Source organism: Mugil cephalus, chromosome 14 (assembly GCF_022458985.1).
Source record: "Mugil cephalus isolate CIBA_MC_2020 chromosome 14, CIBA_Mcephalus_1.1, whole genome shotgun sequence".
NCBI classification, from domain to species: Eukaryota; Metazoa; Chordata; class Actinopteri; order Mugiliformes; family Mugilidae; genus Mugil; species Mugil cephalus.
The window spans coordinates 12,482,771-12,508,640 of record NC_061783.1 but is presented as its reverse complement, the minus strand read 5'-3'; the positions used below and the strand labels follow the sequence as shown (position 1 = coordinate 12,508,640).

Here is a 25,870-nt window from a genome sequence, read left to right as displayed (position 1 = left end):
CTACTTAGTGTGTGTATTTATTTATATCTTAACTTGTACAGTGATAAAAACAAAAAAAGAAAATGCTAAATACTACACTGCTCCGCTCATTGTGAAACTTTTTAGGATGACGTTATGTGAGGCGCTAACGTTACAGTCACACCCTGAAAGGGTGTCATTTGGATGCATAATAAAGTCTTGGAGGACTCAATTCATCAATGATTCATACGTTGTCTAATCAATAAGTCATGTCCAAGAAGAACGAGCTGCTCGACTTCTTTCTCTGGACTCAGAGGAGTATTTTGGATGGCAGTGAAACCTGATCCGGGGTCACACAGCCACCATAGGGCGACCATGACACAGCAGGGACGCACCAAGGCTTCATGGGAAAGATCAGCAGCTACCATCGCACCGGACCTCATGACGGAACCTGATTAAAGCGTTATTAAAAGAATGACGTAAAGCTATCATGTTCTTTTACTCATGTTCGGTGCACTCTTAATGGAGAGTGACGCACCATGAAATAAAATGGCTGTAATATCTGCTGTGACTTCACAGATGAATAAAAAAGTAAATAGTAGAGAGAGGAGATTCGTAACATTGCGTAGGTCTCCATTTTGGCTCTAAAACAGTTGTGACTCATTGGAGAACGGACATAGACCTTCTGAGGGTGTCCTGTGATGTGTGGAAATAGGAAGTTGTTGGTGGGGTTATTTGGGTCCTAATGGCTGAGGAGGGGGTTTCTGTGGATCATCCCACAGATGCTCAATCGGTTTGGGATCTTGTGAATTTAGAGGCCAGGTCAACACCATGTCGTGTCTGTGTCAGGTTGCATCCTGCTGAGGATGGCTGCTGCCATCAAGGAGTGTCATTGCTACGTTGTGGGGGTGCCTGGTCTGGTCTAGGTGGGTGCTACATGTCTAAATAACATCCACATGAATGCCAGGTCCAAAACAATTCCCTGAGGAACATTGTATTGTCACAAGATGTTCAATGTTATTTGCTTCTCCTGCCAGTGGTTTTAAAGTTGTGGTATTGTTAACTGTCCGGGACGTGAGACCTACTTTGGACCTTCATAAGCAGACGATATAAATACTCGTGCTTAGATTTTAAAGTGGGATTTCTAAGTTGGGGCTGAAACTTGACTTCCCCTCCCGTGTATTTCTCGGAAGGTGAAGATGGCTCCCCTAAAGGCTCGTTTCCACGGGAGAAACGCACGCAGACATTAGCGGCGTCAATCACCTGTCTATTTTTAGCGGGGCTCTCTGAGGCTGCCATGTTGCTTGCGAGGTAAATGTCCGTCCGTCCCAGAGGAGATACTGCGGCACTGAGTCACGGTCCTGGTCTTCGCACGCCGTATGGCTCTCAGGTTCGCCGCGTTGCTTAATTAGGACATCCCGGAAGAGAGCCGGTGCCGCGAGCAGCTGGGTGACGGTGCAGGGAGGCAGGAGGGGACCGAAAAGCAAACAGCACACTGCCACGAATCCGTCCCTCGGATATTGACAGAAAATACTAGACATCCAGAGAGAAATTCACAGCAGACGAGAAAAGGGAGGTAAGGTCTGTCTGGTGATTTTTTTATTAATATTTTATATTATGAATATCAAGTTTGGTCCATTTCAGGGTGGGGCGTAGGGATAAAGTCCTGCCGTAGGGGGTGTGCGTCTCTGCGCAGCAATGTCCAAACAAAGTCATCCTCACCTGCTTCTTGCGCACAGCGCGTTCTTACATTTTGGCACCGAATTGGCGCAGTGTGTGGGGGAGAGCCGCGTGTGCGATGAGTTTGTAGCTTATAGATTTGTCCCGTTGTCTCGTTTGACTCTCGGAGTATCGGTGATAATGTGGGGCGGACTGTGAAAGCATCAGATTGGAGGGGCGGTGAAAGTCTTGTCAGCATGCCAGTGTCATGTCATGTTGTATTATGGTGTGGCGGTGTCTCATCTTTGGCCTAAGAGTGCTCGATGAGCCCCTGGTGTGAACCGTTGTGAGATTGGGAAAGGATAACTATGCTATGTGGGATTTAGCCTGGATTTTTGTTGGTTAGGTGCAAAACAGTTTTACCCCAAACTACAGTAAAGGTTCACTTGGTAACTACTGATGTTCATGTTTGTTCATGTTCCCTTAAAACTTAGCTCAATAAAACGTTTATGCCTGATAGGATATAAGTGACATCATATTTTCAAGTAAATTTCAGCAGTTTCATGTGATAGGATTTAAAGTTCCTTGAGGCGAGTCTGTCTTCATCCACTGAGATTTTCCGATCCACCGCTTGTCACAGACGTATATTCCTCACACCTGTTGCTATAACAAGGCCTTATTCAAACTCTGTGCCTAATGGATTTCAGAGATCTTTAATAACCACAGTGTATCCATTTATGTAAAAATCAAACCAAACCACACAGTAGATTTACTAAGTAAGTACTTACCCCGTAAAACCTCTCTTTAATCTTTCATCTAAACATTGTCCTAGAGTACAGTGCAGGACACTGAGACCTACATTAGAATATCTTACAGTAAACCCATAGCAGCAGACCCCAGACTGAAGCTGAATATAGCCCCAAAGATCAGATACCAGGCCAAAGGGTTCAGAGGACATTAGCGGGGTCGGGGTGAAGTCAGTAAGATCTTTCCACTGCAGGAACATGTGTGCTTTCTCAGCTGTTGGTTTTGGTCTGGGGTCTTAATGTTGGAGACACTGGGGACAACTGTCATATGGCTGAGACTACAGTAAAGGCTGCAGACTGCTTTACTGGATATTATAGACTAATGAAAAACACACGAGCGCAACAGTTTTGTTTCTGTGGACACATGAATGTTGATGGGACCAGCAGGCTGAACACCTGTTGCTCCTGTTTCCCATTATGTTTTACTGATGGGCTGAATAATCATATTAAAAGCTAATAGAGGAACACTGGCCACGTCTTTGCATTGCCATGGAGAATTTGGCTGACTGACAAAGCAACCGCTGCAGACTATTTCTGCCTCATGCTTTATAAACAAAGTTGGAGGTAGCTGCAGAGCGCGACAGTGATTAAGTGAAGTATTGTGGAGCTTTTACAGCCGTTGATTCTATGTAAATTTGTTCTGGGCTATAACCCAAAACCCATATTGCTTTATATATTCATCTGCACACATTTAATCAGTGAAATAAAGTAAAACGAGCAATAATATGAAAATTAAGGATAACTTTACACAATGTGATTTCAGACGCTCCGTGTTTGAGTGGCTCTACACTGCAGTCTTGACACGTTCCTTCTGGGGCACACTTTATTATAGACGGATTTAAAAGTCGCAACAAAGCTTTATTAATCAAGAAGAATTTTATATGTCAGTTTTATGGGTATCATAAGAACAGCTCAAACCATTGAGTAAATCAGATATTAATGAAGGATCACGGGTGCTTCCACGTTCTAAATAACAAGAAGCAGAAGTTAGTCTACAGTTTATTCAAGCTTATAATCATATTGTTGCCAGTCTGAATTTAATGTTCTTGTCTTGAAATGTCTTATTTAGCAGTTTATGTGTGGTGGCGTCTTTGTAATCCCGACGTGATGAAGGCCAAAACAAGGAGGTTCAAAAGTCAACAGTGGCTATCCACTTGTTGTCCATCTACATGCAGCTCTTCAGGTTTCCCTTCTTGCCTAAGAGCTGTTGTGACCCACAAAGTATAGAAATAACATCTGAGTCCTGTGGCAGGCATGTGGCACTGCTGGGAGATTTCTCCAGAGAGATCATCCGATGACGCCCATCAGGACACGGCGGCTGCTCATAGCACATAATTACCAGACATAATTTACAAAGATTACAGACGAGGAGCACCATTCACCCTGCATAGCTGTTATATTAATACACGCCTCCTGGTGTTTTTGTTTTGTTTTTTGTTTTTTTGTTGTTTTTTTACGGAGCGTTATGTAAAGCGAATAATGTCGCCTATAACTCAGGTAGCAGGTGTCAGATTAGGATCTGTGTGTTACCTAGCAGTAGTTTGCGCAAACATGCATTGGGCTGCTGGATTGAATTCCTCCTCAGTTGACTAATAAATATTGGAAACAGTCCCGCATTGCCTGATGGTGAGACATATGTCTGCTCAGTGTTAAAGTAGGAGATACGATGAGCTCTGCACTGAATTCTCAAACGTATTTCATCAGTGTCCAGTTTCAGTTTGTTTACGTCTTTAACAGTAAGCTTATCTGGTTAGAGCGAGGAACCAGATAATGGAAGATAATGTGAATTTCATCAGGGTTTCTTTAAATACATCCAGTGTTCCTCATTCACATTGCTTTTCTTTCTTCCTTTAACCCAATTATGTGACAAAATTCATATGGTTACGGCCGTGATTGTGACTGCAGCCGACGACCAGACAGCTCAAACAGTGGTAGTGTTCATATAAAACCAGGCTACATTTAGCTTTTGTGTAAAAATGAGAAACAGTAGGGTGTTGGAAGCTGGATCTGTGTATGACCTGTGACCTCCTTGTATAGAGGGGAGTGAGATGGTTTAGCTGCCAAGCAAATAAAAAAGAGTAGGCATGAAATGCAGTGTGTTATTTTGGGTTATTTATTTGACTGTAAAGAGGAACTCCTGCTTTGGCTTCTAGATTTGTCACCATGGAGGGATTAATGGAGCGATTGGAGCGAGCTGTGACTCGCCTGGAGCACATGTCCGTCACAATGCAGGCGTCCAGCAGCATGTCTAACGGGGACTGTGTCAACGGCATCAACGGAGGTAAGTCTGTGCCTTTAAAAGTGCTTGAGCATCAGGGATTGAACACCGCACTGAGAACAGTACCAAGTTAGGAGAGATGTCCCCGTATGTTTCCAGGTCTGTCTCACAGTGTGGAGGCCTTCGACGCGCTGATGAGAGGTCCGCTGTCGGACTACCTGGAAAACAGCCGAGCTATAGGGAATGACGTGGAGAAACATGTAAGTCTTCACCACGGATACTCAGGCACAAGTGCTGGTCCTTGGAAAAACGAGTCACTGTAGACGCTGTCCGTGCATCAGCTGTTGAAGACAGATGTTCCCACAGCTGCTGCCGTAGCAGCTGTCAGTCTGTTGTTTGCCAAAGCAGATCAGGATTTAAAGGAGTACTCCTTCAACTTTTATACAGTTAAAAGCATCATGACGAGCAGTTCATCTGCTGCATCAGCTTTAAACACTTATTACCAAATATAACTAAAGAATGAGCCGATCAACAGTAACTTCATTTGACTTCACAGATATCCACGCGTGGATATCTTGATATTATGGGGAAATATTGTCCCTCTTGCTAACTACTGTCATGTTCATGAAGCTTAAGCTAAATACTAATTATCTTAGATGAGCACACAGACTAGCCAAAGGCAGCAAAACCCACTTAGCAGAAGCAGACATGTCATTTAATTGGTAATAATTAATGGTTTAAATCAATGAGATGATATTCCAGAAACCAGTGGCAATGTCAATAGGTTCTTCTTCAATAAGAAATAAAATTATTAACTATTGCTATCTATCTATCTATCTATCTATCTATCTATCTATCTATCTATCTATCTATCTATCTATCTATCTATCTATCTATCTATCTGAACATCTTTGAAGTCTACGTCTTATTTATACGTTGTTTTGAAACTAGACTGTGGAAACAGGAATGACAGAAGAGTGAACTGCTGGTTACAGTTGAGCCAGCACAGATTGTCTCTCTCATCTTACACACTTACAAACAGGATTTTCCAACTCTAGTTTCCACTTCCAGTTAGGCATGGCCGTGTGTATGGGAGGTCCGTTGTCTAAAAGGGGACAGGCAAAATGCGCAAGAGTATAAGAGTATATTTCCTGTCATCAACAAAGCTAAGGATGGGAGTATCATTTGCACTTTAACCTCCATTAATTTATCAAACTGCTAAAGGAGCACCTTTTCCTATTTGGTAATGACCCGTACTCCCACCAGGACTTTAAGTGTGTTTTATGGTAAGCCAGTTGGCAACAGCCTGATGTCCATGGAATAGATCCAGAACATGAGAGGAATAAAAGGCATTCGTAAAACAAAATTTCCTGATATTTTATAAGAAAAATAACAAAAAAAAATAAATAAATCAATGGAATGCTTGCATCTATCTCTGTGTCCTATCATTGAACGGGATGAGGAGGGGGAGTGTGTGAGTGAGAGCCAGAGGTAGTTTCTTTAAGTTTGCAGGGCTCCTTTTATGGACAAAGCCTCCCTGGTGGTTCCCTTGGCCCACATCTGGAGGTCTCAAACACACACGGGACACGGCTGGCTGGGCTGTGTGTGTGTATCTGAGTGTTAACCAGACAGATCACTGCCTGGATTTCCACAGGGAAGGGAAAACAATCTCTGAGTATGCAAGATATTATTTTCAGAGCTATCACCATTATCAGCCCATAAAGCACAGTAACATATTGCACATTACAAAACGTGAAGTCATCGTCGACCTTTAATGTCAAACTAGTGTGTCACAAAGCTATTACTAGGTTTACAAAATAAAGAACATTGCATTTAAATGAGAAAATAGAGAGGTGGGAACTAATACCCCTCTAAACAAACAAACACAAAATCTTATTTTTAGGGGTGCTGGGATAAAGTTTAGTGTTAGAATTGGACTAGATATGCCTATGCATGAAGTCATTCATAACCTGCTCATCTCTTTGTTACTAACACAGGCGGAGATGGTGAACAACGCCCTGCAGACTCAGAGAACTTTCCTCCAGATGGCTGCCACACACCAGGAACCTGCAAAGGTACAACAGCGTAAAGTTATCATGGATACACGACTACGAAACCAGAGCGCTTCTTCTTCTTCTGCATTAGGATTGCAGTAGAGTGAACAGTCCTTATCATAAATTGTAAAATATGAACGACATCTCCACTTCCTCCCATTGGCCAAACTGAGGCTAGAGTTCAAGGATATTGGCGACGCCATCTTGTCCAAGAGTGGAGCCACGTTATCAGTGAGCCACTAGACTCACTTGCATTTGTCTTGGATTATACAGTACGCTGCACTTGATATGTTTTTAAAGCAAGTTTGGCCCAAGTCCTATCCGCTAACATGGAGGAGGTAGGGCTTACAACTTATCCTGCAGCCAGCCACCAGGGGGAGCTCCACAAGCTTTGGCTTCACGTTTGTGCAGCTGTCATGGCGTCCACTTTTTTTACAGTCTATGGTCATGACACTGACTTTTTGACTTTTTGTCAACGAGCTGATAGGCATGAATTATTTGAGGCTAGCTCTGTACGACAGTTCTTCCGAGCTATTCTGTTTTCATTCATGAATGAGTAATACTGCCACTTGCTGGTATGGAGTGTTATTTCATCTCATGCAGGTAGAGCTGGTTGGTAGTTGGTTGTATTGTCTTTAGCTGAAACACAGGTGACATGAGGCGTTAAAGTCATCCTTTGTTTAGAGCTTTGACATAGGTGTGGTGTGTCTAGGCCGTTAGAGTGGTTGGAGTAATGTTACCATGTGACTTTAAACCATCGTTGTGATGAGTTGTCTGCATAAATTGAAAACACTGACATTCAGGAGTAATTTGCATTAAAATGTCTCACAGTCACCAGCAGAGAAATGATCTGTACGGGAGTCCTGCGTGTCTGGCGCTGTCCTCCCCTCCTGTGTTCCCCAGCAGGACGGGCTGTTCACATAGGGATTACTCGGCTCTTTGACCAAGAAAACGCTAATACAACACATTCCCAACGTGTTCACACATAGAGAAAAGAGGGCTGGGAGAGAAAGTTGTGTGTGTGTGTGAGAGAGTGAGACAGAATCGATATGATATCATCCCGTTGGCCTTCTGCCTGTGTTGTGTGTGTGCTACAGGGTCCACAGAGCCCACCAGGAAGTGATCACTCCCTGTCTGTCCGGTCGTCGGTTGAGAGGTGGTGACAAGAGCATTTGGTGGCAGTCAGAAATGCAAACAAGGAAAGAGTGTGGGTTTTACAGAGAGAGGGACAGACCCAGGAGAGGGGATGACAGAGACAGGAGAGAGATACGAGGGAAGAGGAGTTGTGGCTAAAAACTCAACAAAACAAGGAAATTTTCTGAGGAAAGAGTTCATGACCTGTTTTCAAGTCCTGCTCCAAAATAATGGCCTCTGAATGAAGTCACACAAAGGTGAATGAGCCTATTGTTCCATCACTAAAGTATTATTTATATATTTGTGTTACTATAAACTTGGTCTCTGTGGTGACATTCCCAGAGAAAAATGTTTTATCTTGAAACTACATCTGTCGATAGCTGCTGCTACTGCAAAACTGAAAGTGTTTTAGTGGAAAAACTAAAGTTGACTTTCATTATAAAGCAGCAACTGCAAATGCAACATGGAGCAAGGAGCAGCCACAGTGAGCTGTTAGATGAACAGCTGCAAACACAGAACTAGTATTAAACTAAATTAAAGTTGCTGTTAGCTGGGCAGTATGACCAGCAAATGTACATCATGGTATTTTTCAACATTCTGATATCACGGTTTTTATTTTTTCATGTGTTGACCACATTTTCTACTAGTTGAGAGAGGAAGTAATGCCATAGATTGACTAAGAATGGACTATTTTACTCTGATGATGAGTAAATATTGTAGAAAAATCCCACACTAGTAGTAAAACTGGTTTGCATGGCCCTGTGTTAGCGCTGCCTGCTGGTGCAGAAATACAGGGACATTTACAGATATATATATATATAAAGAGTGTTATCATGATGAAATGATTAAATATTTAATTTACATTGACATAGTTATTCATATTAAACATATTTAAACTGTTATGTCTGTAATCTCAATAGCAGCACGACTGGTTACTGTAATAACTGTAGTCTGCGCGCAACTTTTTTTCTCTCATTCATAAAGATAAAACTGGGGACACTTTCAGAGACAACTATAGCCGGGGACAGGTCATCCAAAACATCCAAAACTTGAAATAAATAACACTGTGCCTTTTTTTGGCACAAGTCCTCTCGTTCTGCTGCTCCTTCATTTTTCAGTCCTTTCCATCTTCACCACACTTCACAGTGACACAGTCTAATAATGGTTGGAGTAGCAGTCAGCAACTGTAAAATGTCCCATTAGTCTTAGCAAATCTTTGTACATTACGGGATAGATGAGCTATTTAGTGTTCACTGACCATGTAGTCGTGAATCCCTTAAATATGGATTAACCCAACACACTGCATTAGTCCCAGTAGCTCTCTCAAAAATCAGACCGTGAACGTACATTTCTAAAAACCAGAGTGAAGACGTCATAATAAGAAAGACAATTATCAAGCCAATGCTGGTAGTTTAGCTTCCTATGCACTGGCAGAGTGACCTAAAAACCTTTCCATGCACACACACACACGTCAACCACCAGTACAACCAACCCCCCTCCCTCCCAAAAAACCTTCACACACAACCTCCCTCAGCCGTGTCTATATCTGTAGTCCTCAGTACAGATGTAGAAAAGTGTGTATGACTTAGGGCAGTGCCCTCTCTCTCAACACACACACACACACACACACACACACACACACACACACACACACACACACACACAGAGCTCACAAACTTCTGGCCTTTCTCTGTGGCGCAGTCCTGTTGTGCTCTCTGGCTTTTTATGGTCATGTTCTATATTTGAGTGTGTTGTCAGTGTGTGAGTGAGGGAGAGTTAGAGTCAGATAGAGCGTTGGACAAAGACACAGGGCCAGATAAAGTGGGTGTCTCTCTCTCTCTCTCTCTCTCTCTCTCTCTCTCATGTGACCTCTGGGTGGCCTGTTGACTCGATGTGTGTGATTGTCTGTGTTCTGACGGTTCACAAAAACACAGTTGACTTCCACAGCGTTAAAAACCCTCCTCCAGCTGTTCTCCCATTGTCGTCCGTTGCTCTCTACCTTTGATCCAGTGCTTGTATAGGAAGTGGAGGCCTGTACTCTGAGCTCATTCCGTCAAATAATGTGAGCCGACGTTTCTGATCCCATTCGTTGTCTCGCTCCCTTTGTCTGTATTCACAACTGTTACAGTCCACATCTCTGCCTCAGCTGACTTCTTATCAGAGGAATCCTATGTGCGCTCCAAATTTCAAGCAATTAAGGTTAAATGTTAAATAGTCTGTGACCTCATTAGTAAACAACTGAACTGGTGGTTTGTAGCTGAAGTTTCCATTTTCATTGTTTCTCGTTGTTTCTGCATTTGATTTTTCAGCGACGCACACGATCCTTCCCATGGCTGCTCAGCGTGGCGGGCGTAATTTCCACACACGCTTTAAAGAAATATTCCCAGAAATGTTTTTGATTCCTGAGCCGAAGTGAACACGTGACTCTGGCTCCCGTTTTGACGCGACCCAAAACTTTCCACAAAGTTTCGCTCGCGATATACGTGGGAATGCGGGTTTCCCTTTTGACACATGCTCCCTCTCTCTGCACCTGCCAGTCATTCCCTCTCATATTTCTGTCTTCCTCCTCGCTGCTCGGCGTGATTAAATGAGGGGGAAGTCCGCAATCTGACTCACATAATGCTTTCAGAGGGAGACATGATGACAACATTGTTGCTCCGCAGTGTTGTGAGAACCAGGCAGCTCCAACTAGCGCGGATCTGGGTTCATTTTACTTTGGGGAATCAACATTTCCTTTAGCTCCACATATTAGGACAGTTATGGCACTCTGCTCATGTATTTTCTTATCGCATATTTTCACTTTCACTGTGTAGTTGTTTTACAGTTTGACATCTTTCACGTTGTCGATTTCAGTAAAAGTTACTTTAGCTTCAAACTAAAGACAAATAACACCCCTGTGTACATAAGTGTCAGTATCCTGTAATGTCAACAGTATAACAAAGAGCAGAAGAGAAGTTTTCTCATCTGTAAATGCGTCTTCCATCACTCATTAACTTTGGTTAAAATAACCCAATGAAGTACTAAAACAGCTGGTAAATGAATAATGCGTTACAGGGTCTGTGAAATTAAATCCTTTGCACATTTCACGCAAAAAAATACTCAAGTATATTGTGTCATTTTTGCGTAAGGCAGCTGCACTCATTCAAAGACAGATATTAGGTGGACTTCCTGAGAATGAAAGCAGCTGGGGTAGCAGAGAAAGAGGCATCTATCCCCGCTCACAGGGATCATGTGCATCTGATTGGGGAAAGAATTTGTTTGAAAAAAGGTTTGCTCCAGCTTCTGTGGCTTCCCTGCATGCGTGCACAAAATCACCTCACAACCACATCTGTGCATGCAAGACAACAAAATACAGGAAAGTATAACCGGCGCAGTTTTAGCCATTAGCAACTTCAATAACAAGCCAGAGCTCTGCTGTTTGTTCAGTGGCAGCTGAATGATGCGTTGTCACGGTTAGCGGCAAATGCGTCACGTTGCATTCATTTCTCTGCTGTAAGCAACAATTCAGCAATGAAACATCGTGTTCCTGAATCTATGTGAGCGCAGGCACATGTGTGATGGGTAAACTGTAAACAGTGCAGGAGCGGTATGCCTTACAAGGCCAGAGGGATCTCCCCATGAACTGAGGAATGTTAGTAGGAACGGAGCGATGGGGAGGGGAGCTGGGAGCCTGGAGACGAGCTCCACTGCAGCCGAGATCTGGAAGTTCCAATGGAAAAAAGGACCCGGCTAATAAAAGTAGACATTGTCCTGCAGCCCAGTTTAGGAATTAATGGGTAGCAGAGTGGGTTACGGGTGGTCAGGGAAGTAGAAACCGTGCTGCAAAATGAACAGCAGCTGAAACATGCACGCTGGATGGGGGTCGTCATGATTGATAAACTGCCTCTGATTTCCTTATAAATGTCAAAGCATAATCTGAAAATCATTCACCGACAGCGTCTCCCCATCTTTTTTAACCGTCGCATCATGACCTGCTTCCTGTCTTGTTCTCAGCATCTCTCTTCTCCTCCTGCAGATGGAGCTCAGCGACCTGATGAAGCCGATTTCAGAGCACATCCAGGAGATCCAGAGCTTCAGGGAACGAAACCGCGGAAGCTCCCTCTTCAACCACCTCTCAGCCGTCAGCGAGAGCATCCCCGCTCTGGGCTGGGTGGCCGTGGTGAGGACGAACGAGACACATGCAGATCAGTCAGTGTTATAAAATGCTGGATGTCCGACATTAATCGTCAGTTTAGCACATGTTATTACACAATTATGGCTGACAATTTGGCCTACATCAGGGAGTTAAACAGAAATTCAAAATTGCAAAAACAAACACACACACTCCGTACATCCACACATATAAATAGACTCACCCTGCTGTCCTTTCCCCCTCCAACATGCAGTGTTTCCGCTTTCCGAGAACAAAACCTCTCCTTTTTTGTTTCGTTTTGGAGCAGATGTCACTAAGATCCCAAGTTTCTCCTCTTCGGGACTTAAAATTTTTTGAAGCGGCTTCTGGTCTGTGTAAGCTGCTGTCAGGAGGGCATTTTCCTCCACTTATTAAGTGCGTGTTAAACTTTGACCTTCTGTAACCGCTAGGAACGTATTTGCTCTTTACTCTTCTCCCGAAGACAAATTTGCAGGCAGACAGGGAGTTTATCGGTCGCAGCGAGGAAGGAGTTTCTCATGAAAGTGCATCTCTGTTTCAGAGTCAGAAGCCAGGTCCATATGTGAAGGAGATGAACGACGCTGCCACCTTCTACACCAACAGAGTGCTGAAGGACTACAAGGAAACGTAAATACGTCTGATAGGCTCTTCGTGACACGATAATTGTTATTAATGTGTGTGTGTTTGGTTTTGATTGATCACCACAGATTTGGTATTTGATATGAGTCACAGAGACATGCCAAGCGTTGTGTTGTGACAAAATTAAATCCTTAATACCAGGGGTCTTCAAAGTTTTTCAAGCCCCCCAGAATGTGGGGAGATGAAGTAGGGACCCCCTACCTACTTTATGTGTTCTATATTAAACTCGGCCTAGTGCTATTTATACATTATTATTATTATTATTATTATTATTATTATTAACATTTTTCGTTAAATATGAAGCTGTAAAAATAATACACTGGTTCAAATATTCATTTTTTATATAAAGCTGCACTGTTAGCTTCTCTCCTGATAATATTGCAATGTGGGGACTGAATAAGCTCTCGTCCTGAAGCGGGGAACCTGACAGAATCAGGAGGCTTAGATTGACAGGTCTAGTGTGGCGCTCTGTGTGAAACGGTGCGCTGCTGAGACGGCTCCTGCGTCACTGAATGAGTGTGTTGACTGAAAGTTCACGTTTATCCTTTTCTCAAAATATGATGGATTCATGTTAATGTCTATTTAAAGAAATTTAAAAGTGTGGGGGAAAATTGCGGGTGAAAATTAAAACAAATATAAAAAACGTCTAATCAACCAAAGATTTTGCAACCCTGTTGAAGACCTATGCTTAATACTCTAAATGTTAATTAGTAACCTTCACCAAAAGAGTATTAAGTGCATATCTCAATGTACAAAATCTGTGATTCACCAAGTGGAAAATGATGCTGCCCTCATACTAGATTTAGTTTAAAATGTTCATGACATGAAATGTCCAAAAGAATGTCTTCACCCAAGGAAAGTTTTGTTAAGGTTACACTTGTTGAAGTAGTTGGCGAAGCAGTTTGTTTGACACGGTTGGCACACTTAAAAAAAAAAAAAAAGTTGAAGCCAGTTCAGCTTTGTCATGTAAAGTGTGTCGCCTGTAGGAGCGTGTCAGTTTTGGTGCTTCATATTACCGACCTCCACTGAAACTGAGCTGCACTAGTGTGAAGTCAGCATTAGCTTCGTATCGATCGTCGAGATCAAGAAGTGACCGACTGGGACGCTAGTTCTAATGACATCCTGCTGCCACTAGAGCACCGTGGCATGCCATAAGCCACCTTGTGATCTCTCCCTAAGATCATTTCTCTATAAGGCAATAGTTGCTTGCAGCCGTGTCCTTAAAACATACGGCTGATGTTACCACTCGATCAAACACTTTGTGTACACGACTACTCTCGAGTTGCACTGGACATTTCGGAATTTTTTTCTAGAGTTGAAAGTGTTGCACCGCTCGAATCACCTACCCCGGCTTTGTGCAAATATATATTATAATCGTATTCATAATTATATTTTGTGTGTTTTGTGGAGCTCTGCTAACCTGGCAACTGCAAAGCAGTGTCTTCAGATAATATTAACTGAACAAATACAACATTTTACATGCTGCCTGTTCTGTCAAAATGTTCCCATCAGCATCTCCTGCCAAACTACTAGTTAAATCATGTCCAACCCTTACTCCTCACTCCTGCTTTCCCTGTTTTTGTCTAAAAAATTATATCTAACAATTACATCTGTGTCTCCCCCTCCTTCCCCGCTCTCCCAGTGACAGACGTCACGTGGACTGGGTGCGCTCCTATCTGTCCATATGGACTGAGATGCAGTCGTTCATCAAGCAGCACCACACAACAGGACTGGTGTGGAGCAAATGTGTGAGTACACCAACACAGTAGTAGATGCTGGTTCTATAATTAAACTCACCCAGTTAAAGGAGCGATCAGTTACCATCACTGTTTACATCGAGCACCTCCTCTTATAAATGAATGTGGAAACAATAGATCTCTCATATTTTGAGTGGTTTATTATCTTAGCTGCGTTTTTGTTTAGTTTCTGTCCGCAGGGCTCGATATTTTTATACGGCTCAAATTAACTTCTGCTTTTTGCGTACATTTCCATTTTTAGTTATGGAGCAGCCGGTTACATAAAACAGTGCGGAGAGCATGAATGAATGAGCGCGTTTCTCCTTTGGTGGCTGAAAACAGAAGTTCTCTAGAAAAAACCTCTGACACTCCCACACACACACACCTCTGTTTATGGATGTCTGCTCGGGGACTCCTCGGCACTCACACTCAGCAGATCCCAGAGATTATGGTGGCTTGAAGCCAGACCGTTCAACACACACTTAAACTCTTGGTTACGGTTGGAAGCTTATTATTCAGTGGGAGAAAGCGGGTTGAAGGCTGGTGACGTTCTGTCACTTTTGAGAGAGATGTCAATGCTAACTGTGAAGCTAAAGCCAGGAAATGGTTGGATTAGCCTGACCTAGCATGAAGACTGTAAACAGGGGGAAAGAGCTAGTCTGGCTTTGTCCAAAAGTAACAAAATTCCACAGGCTTATTTTCGCACAAAAACTCATGAGATAAACTAAGTTTATCGCCTGAGAGGCGCTGGTTGGAGGATTGTGTTTACCTCTACCGTTTCCGGTCGTTTATGCTAAGCTAAGCTAGCTGTCTGACTGACTGACATGACAGGGGCATCGATCTCTTCTACGCTCAGCGCAGCAGACGAACAAACACATGTCTGAAAACATTTGCTTTAATGTGACATGATCAGATGTAAAAACCGAACTAATGCGCAACAACTGCGCTCACATGTGCGTTTTGTGCGCGCAGAAACCCGAGAGCCTGCAGCGGCCGTGCGTGTCAGCTGTTGCCCCTGCTGTCAGACGACAGAGCTGATGTGTGTGTGTGTGTGTGCGTGCGCATACAAGGACAGGAGTGTGTTGTGCTAACAGGTGGTCCTCAGGGTTTACTTGAATGGAGGTTTTCTTCACAGAAGGACCCCGACAAAGGGCCTGTGTACACACACAGCCTGCGCCGTAACCTAAACCGCAGGGCTGGTCCCTCTTCAGCGCAGCCGTCATCTGCTGCTCAGATAGGGTTTAAGTGACAAGCTCAAACACTGACATGCACAAGCTGACACATGGACATAAATATACACCCACAGACACGCTAACGTCCTACGACACAGAGCAGGGCAAAATAAGGATTTTTTCAAAGGAATCTCATGTCACCCATTAAAAAAAAATAGTCGGCAAGCCGCCAAATATTTGTCCCAGCTGTCCCTGTGAGCTTTGACCATAAACAAATGAGTTTAGTTATTGCCTTAATTATTGTTTTAAATGAGAAACGCACTAAAATAAACGATTAACTGATCATTAAAATACTTGCAGATCAATTTGACAATTAACTGACTAAACGCTTCACGCTAAAGAAGTAGAAAATATTTCTGATAGTTTCATGTACATACATGGTCAAGTGATACATTGTTTTCTCCTGTCTGATATTTGTGCTACACGCATAAATGTAGAAACGCACAAGGCGCGAACACAAAGAAGCAGTCAGGGAGTTTTACAGCCATGCACGCTGGTTCTAATCCAGCGGCATGTGCTGAGCTGTTTAGTGTAACAGGTCTGCATTGTTCAGCAGTGACATCCACAACACATGTGCTCGTGTCAGAGGTCAAGTCTCGGCACTCAGAGGCGCATTAAGTGACAGTCCAGCTCTCTGAACTCTTATGATAGGTGTGTGTGTGTGTCTCTGGCAGCTGTGCAAGGCCTTCAGAAAGAAAGTGTGTGCGTGTTTAACAATACACAGATTATCAGTTAAATCCTTGAAGTTGTAAAATACGGGGCTGCTTCCAGGACTTGATTAACCTCATTACAGACTCACACTGCTCTGCCAAACATTGTTCAAAGATGTAGAACTTTTGTAGAAAACAATGAATGTACATACACTACCACATGTGGGTAAATGTCATGATAAATTTGATCATATACTAAATCCATAATACAGATGTTTATCTATATGTATTTAGAACAAAGCCACACTCTAGGAGGCTCTGTCATCATGTGTAGTTCTAAGCAGTTTTAACATGAATTATTTCTTGTGCAATGCTCCCCCTGCTGGAGACGTTTCTTACTACAGCTGTTGTCTGCGAAAACCCTCTCACGCGTCTTTTCTTTTTTTAAAAGCTCACAAAAAAAACCCACAACATTTTCAGTTTTGACTTCCTTCATTTCCCAGGGTCCGATCGCTCCGGCCTCCCTCTTTGACTCCGCACCAGCCCCGAGTGCTCCCTGTCCACCACCTCCCCCTGGCCCACCTCCAGTCCTCACCGATGACGACTCCAAGCCTCAGGCTGACAGCGCGGCGGCCAAACACTCTGCGCTGTTCGCCCAGCTCAACCAGGGCATGGACATCACTAAAGGTGGGTCCAGTCTGGAGCCTGAAAACAAAGGGCATAATGTTTACATTTGTAAACACTAAGAAAAGTGAACAGTTTGGCTGGTAGTTTGCCAAAAAATGTGGGCAATTACACTGGGTAATTGGATTTCCTGTTTCCTGTCATGTGCATACATAATTCTGAAACATAACAACCATCTGTAGGTCTGAAGCACATCTCAGATGACCAGAAGACCCATAAGAACCCCAATTTGCGCACTCAAGAGAAACCGACCAAAAGCAAGAGCCAGGGCTCTGTGAACGCACCCAAAGCCGCTGTCCAGAAGAAATCCCCTGTTCTGCAGCTGGACGGGAAGAAATGGAGGGTGGTATGTGATATTCTCCTGTTCTCTTGCCTTCTTAATGAAATTCAGCCTAGGATCAGACTTGACACGCGATGCATTAAATAAAATAATAAAATCTGAACACACTTTAATGGTATCCATATAGAGTAGAATCATCTAATAATAGTATATATATTCAGTTTCATCTGCCGCTGTGCTCGTAGGAATACTTTGAGCAGAAACGGGACCTGGTGATCGAGGAGACGGAGCTGAAACAGGTGGTGTACGTCTTCAGTTGTAACAACTCCACCGTTCAGATCAAGGGGAAAATTAACTCCATCATCATAGGTGAGTTGTGGGAAAACAGAGCTAAAATAACTGGCTTTCAAATAAAAACAAAACAAAAAAAAAACAGGTTTATCTGGGCTGTTTTCACTCTCAGACAACTGCAAGAAGCTGGGCCTGGTGTTTGAGAACGTCGTCGGGATTGTGGAGATCATCAACTCCAAAGACATTCAGTTACAGGTGAGCAAATATTTACAGGAAGGTCTAGCAGCTGGTTTCTGATAGTGTCTCTTCCTTTATTTTAATACAGGTAGTGCACTCAAACTTTAGTTCAAACTCCTGCAAGTACATGTGACATGTCTTTGTGTAGGTGTTGGGCACAGTTCCCACCATTTCCATCAACAAGACAGAGGGCTGCCAGGTGTACCTGAGCAAGGACTCGCTCAAATGCGACATCGTCAGTGCCAAGAGCTCTGAGATGAACATCATGATACCACAAGATGATGATTACGTAAGTGCCTTAGACACAAGTCTATTGATGAACCAATACAGTAATTACAGGTCAACAGAACTTAGTTAAGTTTGATGTAGACACCACACATAGTCCAGATAAAAACCCTAAACTACACAGCAGAACTAAAGAAAACACTTGGACGAGTGGTGAAATGTCTTAAAAAAAAAATAAAAATAAAGAATCCTCACAGACAAACAGAAAGCTAAATCTCTTTTTACATGTCTGGTTTTCCAAACATTTCCAGTTTTACTCACAGTGATCTTCTTGGTCTGTTCTACAGAAAGAGTTCCCGGTCCCGGAGCAGTTTAAGACCGTCTGGGACGGCTCCAAACTGGTGACAGAACCCACAGAGATCGCTGGCTGATTGCTGCTTTGTGCTCACCACCACTTATTTTTTTTTTTTTTCCGTCCACATGTTGTCATTCTGACTAAAAGGGATTTTATATAAGTAGGAGCTGCTTCAGATTAACTGTTGGTCCACTTGTTGTTGCTACATTTGTGATTTTATGGGATTTCTCTGCCACTTGGAAGCTGTTAACCGTTACATACCAATCAGAAGTGTGATTATCACCGTCTATATAACAGACTGACACTATAAGCACAGAAAGCTAGCACATTAGCATTTCTCACATTTCTGTGCCATAGCACAACAGGCTTTATGTAAGACTATCAGAAAAATAGGCAATAATACAAATGTGTCATCAGCATCAGATCTACAAAATATTTTCTCTAAATGTTTCATAAGATGTTTTAGGATTAGATTATTATGAACTAAAACGTAGATAGACATTTACGTAGATATAACAGTCAATAGTTGGTTAACTTTTTAAACGTCTGCAGTGCATGGCCGACATGTAGTCTCATTTCACTTCAATGAGTCAAGTATACACAGTATTATTCTCCATATTTTGCACTAACGGCTGCATAGCACTATTCGTACAGCAGAATCAATCAGCACAGAAGAACATAGAGGGAGGTGATGCTAACTTTAAATCGGCTGATCACAGCAACTTCACAAAATAGTGGAAACTTTTACACTTAAGCACTTCATGAACCTATATTACTTTGTACACCACCCTATTTTGTATTAAGACACATGGAGGCAGGTAAAAATATGCGATACATATACTTTTTGACAAATTTTAATTTACAACAAAACCATGTCATGTAATTGTGTGTTCTTTTTCAATTAAAGTCAAAACCCCTACAGTTCTGGTTTGTTTGTGTTTCAACTTGCACAAGTGATCAAAAGAGGCAGAAACAAGCAGCATAGGAGAAAAAGAGAGAAACGTCTCCGATAAGACACAAGAGCTACAGGTGTGCTAGGGTAAGAAGACAATTTTTGGAGAAGAAAAAAACATTAGAAAACAACATTTAATTAAGCTTATGGTTGCTGCATTTAAAAAAAAAAAGACATTTCAGTCAGTCCACTCTAACATCCATGTTTGTTGGACTATATACATACAAGAAGATATCTGGAGACATCTTGTTCAGTGTTTGATCACCACATTTCCCTGAGAGTCTTGAGTAAAGAGCATGTCGTCCTCCGCTTCCTCCTCCACCAGAGATTTAAAAGCACTAGTTCTCAACATCCCATTGCTTACATTACTCTGATCTTTGAGCGGACTCCTGGTTTGCAGGCCTCTATGCGCTATCACCCTAAAGCCTTCAGAGTCCTGAGTAAACAACATGGCCAAACTGTCTTCATCGACCCCTCTGTTTCGCTGCTGTGGTGCTCGTTTTTTAAGAGGAGAGCAAATCGGTTTTGTCCACTTGATCTCTGAGTCAAGGATCTCCTGTTCTTCAGCCTTTTTCCACAGCTCACGTTTATGCTTTCGAGGTAACACAGTTTTTGGTTCTGCCCATTTGTGGTTCGAAAGATGTCCCCCGTGAGAGAAAGACAAGTGCTTACTTGGGGAATTAAAAGACAATGACTTGCCGTTTTCTTTTTCATCGTCCATCTGAGAAGAACGAGGATGTTTTAAAGACTTCAGATTCGACGAGCGCTTACTTGGGGAATTAAAAGACAATGACTTGCTGTTTTCTTTCTCATCATCAAACTGAGAAGAATGAGGATGTTTCAAAGATTTTTGAGTCGACGTTCTTCCGTTTACATCCATCAGATTTCCAAAACCTTCCTCACTTTGTAGACTGTTGAGGAAACTCGGCTCAGAGTCGCTTAAGTTCTTCTGTGTGGCGTTTTTCTGGCTCGCTTGGTAAAATTCACTTTCAGCATACTGGCTATAGGTAAGCAGTGGGTCCTGACTCCACGCCTGTGGAAGAGGTTGACTGTCACCGGGTAGTAAGTGTGACGTGTCTGTGAGCCTCCTCTTACTCTTTGGCGGTTTAAAGTCTTCAAAATTCTCCTCTTCAAATTCACAGTGTATATTTTGTGAAGGTGAAACACTTGTTATTTGCCTCGGCCACAGTGTTGCGTCAGCCTCTGACACATTTTCCCTGTCCCACTCATGATCTACATCAGACTTACACAAGTCAGACTCTTCGTGATACGTGTCACGTCCTCGTTTTCTCCCAGATGTTACCACTGTGGGTGTAGTTGAGGTAGATGGATCCATGTTTGGTGGTGCTGAAGTGGACATCTTATTGAGGTCTTTGAGGGAAAATTTATATAAAAAGCATTACGTTAAAACAAATTTAAAGAATTTACAGAGTCAGTTTAGACAGTCATAACGCCGCAGCTTTACTAGTTTCAGACTTAATAGTGACACTAATCCTTTCAGCTACTTACTTCTCTGATGAGGCGTGAAAAAGGTTGATATAGAACTCTGTTTAGTTTTTGGCATTTCCATTTTGGTCTGAGTGAAGCTGAGTGCCACAGCCAAACTGTATCCCCCACCTTGAGCGAAGGGATTCAGCAATTTAGAAATGGGGCGAGCGAGACGTTTCTGAAAATTAGATGTGCAGAATAAAATATTATTAGGTATATAATATTATAAGACACTGAAGTCCAATGCAGAATAAGAGGTTATCGTGAAGTATTTAAAGGTGGGGATAATGTCAGTCTGTATTAACAGCTTATTTCCACACTTACTTGTTTAGCTTTTCCTTTCAGCTGCACAGTGTCCAACCAAACGCCACATTCCTCTTGAGCAGATGTCTGCACTGTTGCTTTAGAGGTCTTCATGACGGAGACTGACGAAAGAAAACCCTGTAAAACATTTTAGAAAACATACTTAAGCGAATAAGATAAACTGCAAACTGCTGAACAACGATTTTTAGTTGATTTTCCTGAATTAATTCTAAATTAATGACATAGCTGACGTTAGCACGTTTGGCTAACGGCTAGATGTTGTTGAGTAATAAATTGATTATCTAGGATCATTATCTAGGATAGTGTAAATGATTATGCAAAATAAAAAACTACTGACCTTCTAGACTTGTAGAAGCGATATTTTCTGTTTCTTGTGTGTTTTAAATGTACCCAACTTTAACACAGCCAGAGATTTTCCGTCCTCGTCTGTTTGTTTGAGTCTACCGCCTTGGCGCTCGGCTGCCTCTGGCGTTTGACTGTGTAAAAGAATTAAAAATACGGTCAAAAATTAACAACCATCGCTTAATACGATAGCTAATTAAAATTGTAAGACGAAAACGTTTTCAAGTCCCTGCGCATTCCAAACTAATATTTATTGTCTAAATGCTGATGCTATTCTTGAATTGTGTTTATTTATTAGTTAGGCGCGGTGGACACCTAATGTTTTGACGTCTGCTGGTCCTGACAAGAAGGCGTGTTTATTGACGTCACAGCAGTTTGCCGAAAGGGTGAGTGAAGTGTCTTTTAATTTCGTCGATTAATCGCTGTAATTGAAATGGCATGAAAATTATGAAGACATGCTACTTAACATCACAGTAATTGAAAATAATACAAAGTTTCACGCTTACAGACAACTACCTGTACGACACAGTTATAAAAACAAAATCCTAAAGGAAGTGACTCGGAGCTAGCATCGACAGCTAACTTCGGGCTAGTTAGAAGCAAAACAAAAAATTAGTAGGTGATAATTACATTTTTTACAACAGCATTTCGCTCAGCTTTATGTCAGTCCGAAACACCTTTGTTGTTGTTGTTTCTTAATCAATGTAGCCACATTGTAAGATTTTATATTGATAAGCTACCGCAGCCGATCTGTAAATAATCAGAGTATTGTTCCAAACAGGGAACAAGGTGTGCCACTTCTTAGACATGACTACACTTCCATGGTGTTCATCTGTTCAGTTGTGGCATCTAAATTGATAGTAAATGAATGAAACCTAAGCAGTTATTGTTTAACAGTATAATATGCTGACTAGTCTATGTAACATTTAACCCATTGCTGTATATCTCTGTAAACACTTGACTGAGACTCCATAAACTGCTTTTGCTTTGGTTACTCAACTAATACCAATATTTTGATAGAAATAAGACTTTAATCCTTTATTTCAAAATTGTAGGAAAGATTAGCAAGATGTAGGAAGATCAGATGAAGATGTGTTTAGGTACACAGTTGCCCTCGTATTTTTGCTCACTATTATGTACCTAAATCTTTTCCAGATTAAGTTGGGATTGTCAGCATCATGTTCCACGGGATACCAGTCACGGGAGGAGTAGGGGGAGGTGAGGCATTCATATTAATTTTACTACCTTTAATTTTCTTATTCTAAATGTCAAAATGCCACTATTTCACTTCATTATTCAATTTCCCACAGCTCCAGTCAATAAGCCAGAGTTATACGAGGTAAATTTCACCTACATTTTCACATACATTTTGATATTTAAATATACTATAATTTAACCTTAAAAGAATGTGTTACCAATATTTTATGATTATATTGAATTTACCTTTAAGAAAACCATGCATATTCTCTGTTCATAGCAAGAAATGCCCATGCATCAGTTAGATAATTGCATTCAGCGTACAGTATGTGGTATCATAGTTGCTAATTGCAGTCACTGTCATTTCAGGAGGTGAAATTATACAAAAATGCAAGGGAACGAGAAAAGTAAGTGCTAAATACTTTACTAACAGAACATTATAAACTGTGGATGTTTCCAGTGACAACTTATTATGCATCCTGTTTCTGAAGGTATGACAACATGGCAGAGTTGTTTGCTGTTGTCAAAACCCTGCAGGCCTTGGAGAAGGCGTACATCAAAGACTGTGTAACACCTAATGAGTGAGTAGGCTTCGGTTTGTATGCCAAGTTTAAAAATGCCACTTGTAACATTAATTGTAAGTTTCATTAATGTGGAGGACATGTTGGTTTCAGGTACACTGCTTCCTGTTCCAGACTCTTGGTTCAGTATAAGGCTGCTTTCAAACAGGTGCAAGGCTCTGACGTGGGCTCCATCGATGACTTCTGCAGGAAGTACAGAGTGAGTTCTCATCTCATCATATAGATTAGTCTCTGTCCCTCTTAACAAATGTTATTGGATAGATTTTATAATTGTGCTTTTGTTTCTTTTTTCCTCCTAGCTTGACTGCCCTTTAGCAATGGAAAGGATCAAGGAGGATCGGCCAATCACCATCAAGGATGACAAGGGCAACCTGAACCGCTGCATTGCAGATATAGTTTCTGTATGTCCTCATATTAAAGTCAATTCAGTCCGTAAAAACATGAGACTTATTTGGGATGCGTGCCAGAACAAAAATGCTGCAGTCTTTTATTTAATAAATTGATTAAATGTGGTCAGAGCAAAGTGGTTCAGTGTCACAGAGAGATGTGAGTGGACTTTGCCAGCTGCATCCACTGCCAACTTTGAGCTTTCAGCTCATAAAATCAAACAAACTAATCATATCAAGAGACAGGCAAAATACTAGCACAGAGTGTATGCCCTGATTTTGTTCCTGAGAAAGAAACATACTTCTTGTTTGCATACTGTGAATCTAGGAAAATGTGGTGTCTCATTATTTGTTTATTTCTCTCACCCTCTCTTAACCGTCAGCTCTTCATCACTGTGATGGACAAACTGAGACTGGAGATCAGGGCTATGGATGAGGTAAATTGAATGCATATAAAATGGTAACGGCAAACAATTGGCAAATTCGATTTCTGAAATACTAATTATTTTTAACTGGTCCAGATCCAGCCAGACCTGAGGGAGCTGATGGAAACCATGAACAGAATGAGCAACATGCCTCCAGACTCTGAGGCTAAGGACAAAGTCAGTCTCTGGTGAGTTATCCACAGTGGTATTGTCTATATTTTTTGCCAATTCTGCGTATGTAATCGTATACTTGTGCTTTAACTTCTATAAAAGTAGTTGATGGAATATTGCTTTTATATTTGAGAATAGAGTAGATGTGGATGGTTCTCAATCTGTTGTAATTTCTAGAGAACATTTACTATTTGGTCTCCTCTAGAACAGGTCATGGCAGCATGTAATCTATTTTATGTAAATGCATTTTTCTCTGTTCTTTCTGCAATACAATGGTGTTTCTTTTATTAAACAGATTGATTGAACTCCTTAGTGTCAGCAGTAACCATAAAGCTACATCTTGTCTAAAACATAATCTTCCATAATCTTTTTTGTCCAACAGGTTGACCACCCTCAGCAGCATGTCGGCCTCAGATGAGTTGGATGATAATCAGGTTCGTCAGATGCTGTTCGATCTGGAGTCGGCCTACAACGCCTTCAACCGCTTCCTCCACTCCTCCTAAAGCATCTCTCCATCATAGATCTATCAGTGTGGAAGTCTGACTCAAATAGCTGTTAAGTTAAAAGACACAACATGCTGTTTTCTTCTGACTTATCTGGCAGGCAGTGGATTCACGTCTGGACAGCTCTTCTGTCTCGTATCCCCCCCAGTTTTTCTCTCTGTACATTTGGTTCATGTGTTATTTAATCAACTGTTCTACTGAATCTACTGTTTCCGGTACATCGTGCAGCCTTGCCCACTGTCGGCCTTTTTTTCTACCCAAACTGGTGTGATAAATCCTTTTACATTGGTTATTTATTCTGCCCTGCACAGAACTTTGTAATGGAACATCAAAAAAGGTCTAATTTTATACCTAAGTTTTGCAGCGCACCAACAAAGAAGCACGATACAAGTATATTTAACTCCTTATGAAAAAAAAGGATAGAGCCGCCAAAGTCTTTGTATTATTGGCAAGGAGAATTATTATATATTTTGTCTTTTTGGTACCCAAATTATATCCCCAATCCTGTCACTCATGTCTTTGTTCTGTTCACCATGTCTCTTTTCTATCCCATAGTTTTTAACTGTAGAATCATATAGTAGTGTGTGTAAATAGAAAAAGGGACCTTACATAGGCTACAGTTCATTGTCTCTGTCTATCAGTTAGCCGATGAAATGCTGAAACAATTATTTGGGACCAGAAAATGATTAAATTACACCTCAGACTAATCATATTGGACACGAAGGTGAAGAAAATTGTTTACAATGATTACTTTTTCCTGTCCCTGCATTATATTAACATGGCTAATCCACGTTTCCCTTCTGAACTTAGGTTTCACCACATTATACACGGGCAAAAGAAGGAGGAGCTGTACACGCTACCTCCTTATCTTGCTTGCTAAATATGTTTCAGCACCGTTAGGGAGAACATATTTATTTAGATGTATCAATGTAAATACTAGTTTTGATTTTTAAATAAAAGCATGTAACACCTTTCTAGAAATAAATTGAGTCTTTTGCTGAGTGGTAATTGTTTGTGTACAATTATAGTTATATGAGGAATTTTTTTTAATAATAGCCTCCTGGGTCAACATCCTCATACCTCATTCTCGCCTCGTCTCGTCATCCTCGGCTTTTCTTAGAGGGTCACGGGGCGACTGGAGCCTTTTCAAGCTGTCATCATGCGAGAAACGGGGCATCGACATCCTAATATAT

At 41.8% G+C, this 25,870-nt stretch overlaps 3 protein-coding genes across 6 annotated transcripts; 2 read left to right on the top strand and 1 right to left on the bottom strand.

Annotated features, from left to right (window-relative positions):
- The first annotated feature begins 1,248 nt into the window (after window positions 1–1,248).
- On the top strand, window positions 1,249–19,229 carry cap2 (cyclase associated actin cytoskeleton regulatory protein 2). 2 transcript variants are annotated; one of them, XM_047604559.1, is made up of 13 exons: window positions 1,249–1,539; window positions 4,577–4,704; window positions 4,801–4,901; window positions 6,639–6,716; window positions 11,845–11,988; window positions 12,521–12,606; window positions 14,261–14,366; window positions 16,740–16,923; window positions 17,103–17,266; window positions 17,446–17,569; window positions 17,664–17,746; window positions 17,877–18,017; window positions 18,301–19,229. In XM_047604559.1, the coding sequence occupies exons 2-13, from the start codon at window positions 4,587–4,589 to the stop codon at window positions 18,382–18,384; spliced, it is 1,413 nt and encodes a 470-aa protein (XP_047460515.1). In that variant the 5' UTR covers window positions 1,249–1,539; window positions 4,577–4,586; the 3' UTR covers window positions 18,385–19,229. The 2 variants fall into 2 exon arrangements, with proteins under 2 accessions (XP_047460515.1, XP_047460513.1); XM_047604557.1 differs by having other exon boundaries at window positions 1,250–1,534.
- Window positions 19,230–19,376: 147 nt separating this feature from the next.
- On the bottom strand, window positions 19,377–21,706 carry LOC125019652 (aurora kinase A and ninein-interacting protein). 3 transcript variants are annotated; one of them, XM_047604561.1, is made up of 5 exons: window positions 21,410–21,706; window positions 21,073–21,189; window positions 20,770–20,926; window positions 20,019–20,631; window positions 19,377–19,919 (listed from the first exon to the last, which is right to left on the bottom strand). In XM_047604561.1, exons 2-5 carry the CDS (start codon window positions 21,163–21,165, stop codon window positions 19,511–19,513), a joined length of 1,272 nt encoding a protein of 423 aa, XP_047460517.1. In that variant the 5' UTR covers window positions 21,166–21,189; window positions 21,410–21,706; the 3' UTR covers window positions 19,377–19,510. The 3 variants fall into 3 exon arrangements, with proteins under 3 accessions (XP_047460517.1, XP_047460518.1, XP_047460516.1); XM_047604562.1 differs by having other exon boundaries at window positions 19,377–19,922; window positions 20,022–20,631; XM_047604560.1 differs by having other exon boundaries at window positions 19,377–20,631.
- Window positions 21,707–21,752: 46 nt separating this feature from the next.
- vps28 (VPS28 subunit of ESCRT-I) lies at window positions 21,753–25,678 on the top strand. The gene is made up of 10 exons (XM_047604563.1): window positions 21,753–21,800; window positions 22,570–22,632; window positions 22,725–22,753; window positions 22,981–23,018; window positions 23,103–23,192; window positions 23,286–23,391; window positions 23,492–23,593; window positions 23,962–24,015; window positions 24,100–24,191; window positions 24,557–25,678. Exons 2-10 carry the CDS (start codon window positions 22,593–22,595, stop codon window positions 24,675–24,677), a joined length of 672 nt encoding a protein of 223 aa, XP_047460519.1. The 5' UTR covers window positions 21,753–21,800; window positions 22,570–22,592; the 3' UTR covers window positions 24,678–25,678.
- The last annotated feature ends 192 nt before the right edge of the window (window positions 25,679–25,870 follow it).

Bases quoted from the DNA above. Each gene is read 5' to 3' on its own strand.
- cap2 (XM_047604559.1), top strand. From the start codon at position 4,587: ATGGAGGGATTAATGGAGCGATTGGAGCGAGCTGTGACTCGCCTGGAG. The intron at 12,607-14,260 runs GTAAATACGTCT...CCGCTCTCCCAG, and splicing joins CTGAAGGACTACAAGGAAAC to TGACAGACGTCACGTGGACT. The intron at 17,570-17,663 runs GTGAGTTGTGGG...TTTCACTCTCAG, and splicing joins AATTAACTCCATCATCATAG to ACAACTGCAAGAAGCTGGGC.
- LOC125019652 (XM_047604560.1), bottom strand. From the start codon at position 21,165: ATGAAGACCTCTAAAGCAACAGTGCAGACATCTGCTCAAGAGGAATGT. The intron at 20,927-21,072 runs GTAAGTGTGGAA...TCTAATTTTCAG, and splicing joins TGAAAGGAAAAGCTAAACAA to AAACGTCTCGCTCGCCCCAT. The intron at 20,632-20,769 runs GTAAGTAGCTGA...TTTCCCTCAAAG, and splicing joins TTTCACGCCTCATCAGAGAA to ACCTCAATAAGATGTCCACT.
- vps28 (XM_047604563.1), top strand. From the start codon at position 22,593: ATGTTCCACGGGATACCAGTCACGGGAGGAGTAGGGGGAG. The intron at 22,633-22,724 runs GTGAGGCATTCA...AATTTCCCACAG, and splicing joins CACGGGAGGAGTAGGGGGAG to CTCCAGTCAATAAGCCAGAG. The intron at 23,019-23,102 runs GTAAGTGCTAAA...CTGTTTCTGAAG, and splicing joins AATGCAAGGGAACGAGAAAA to GTATGACAACATGGCAGAGT.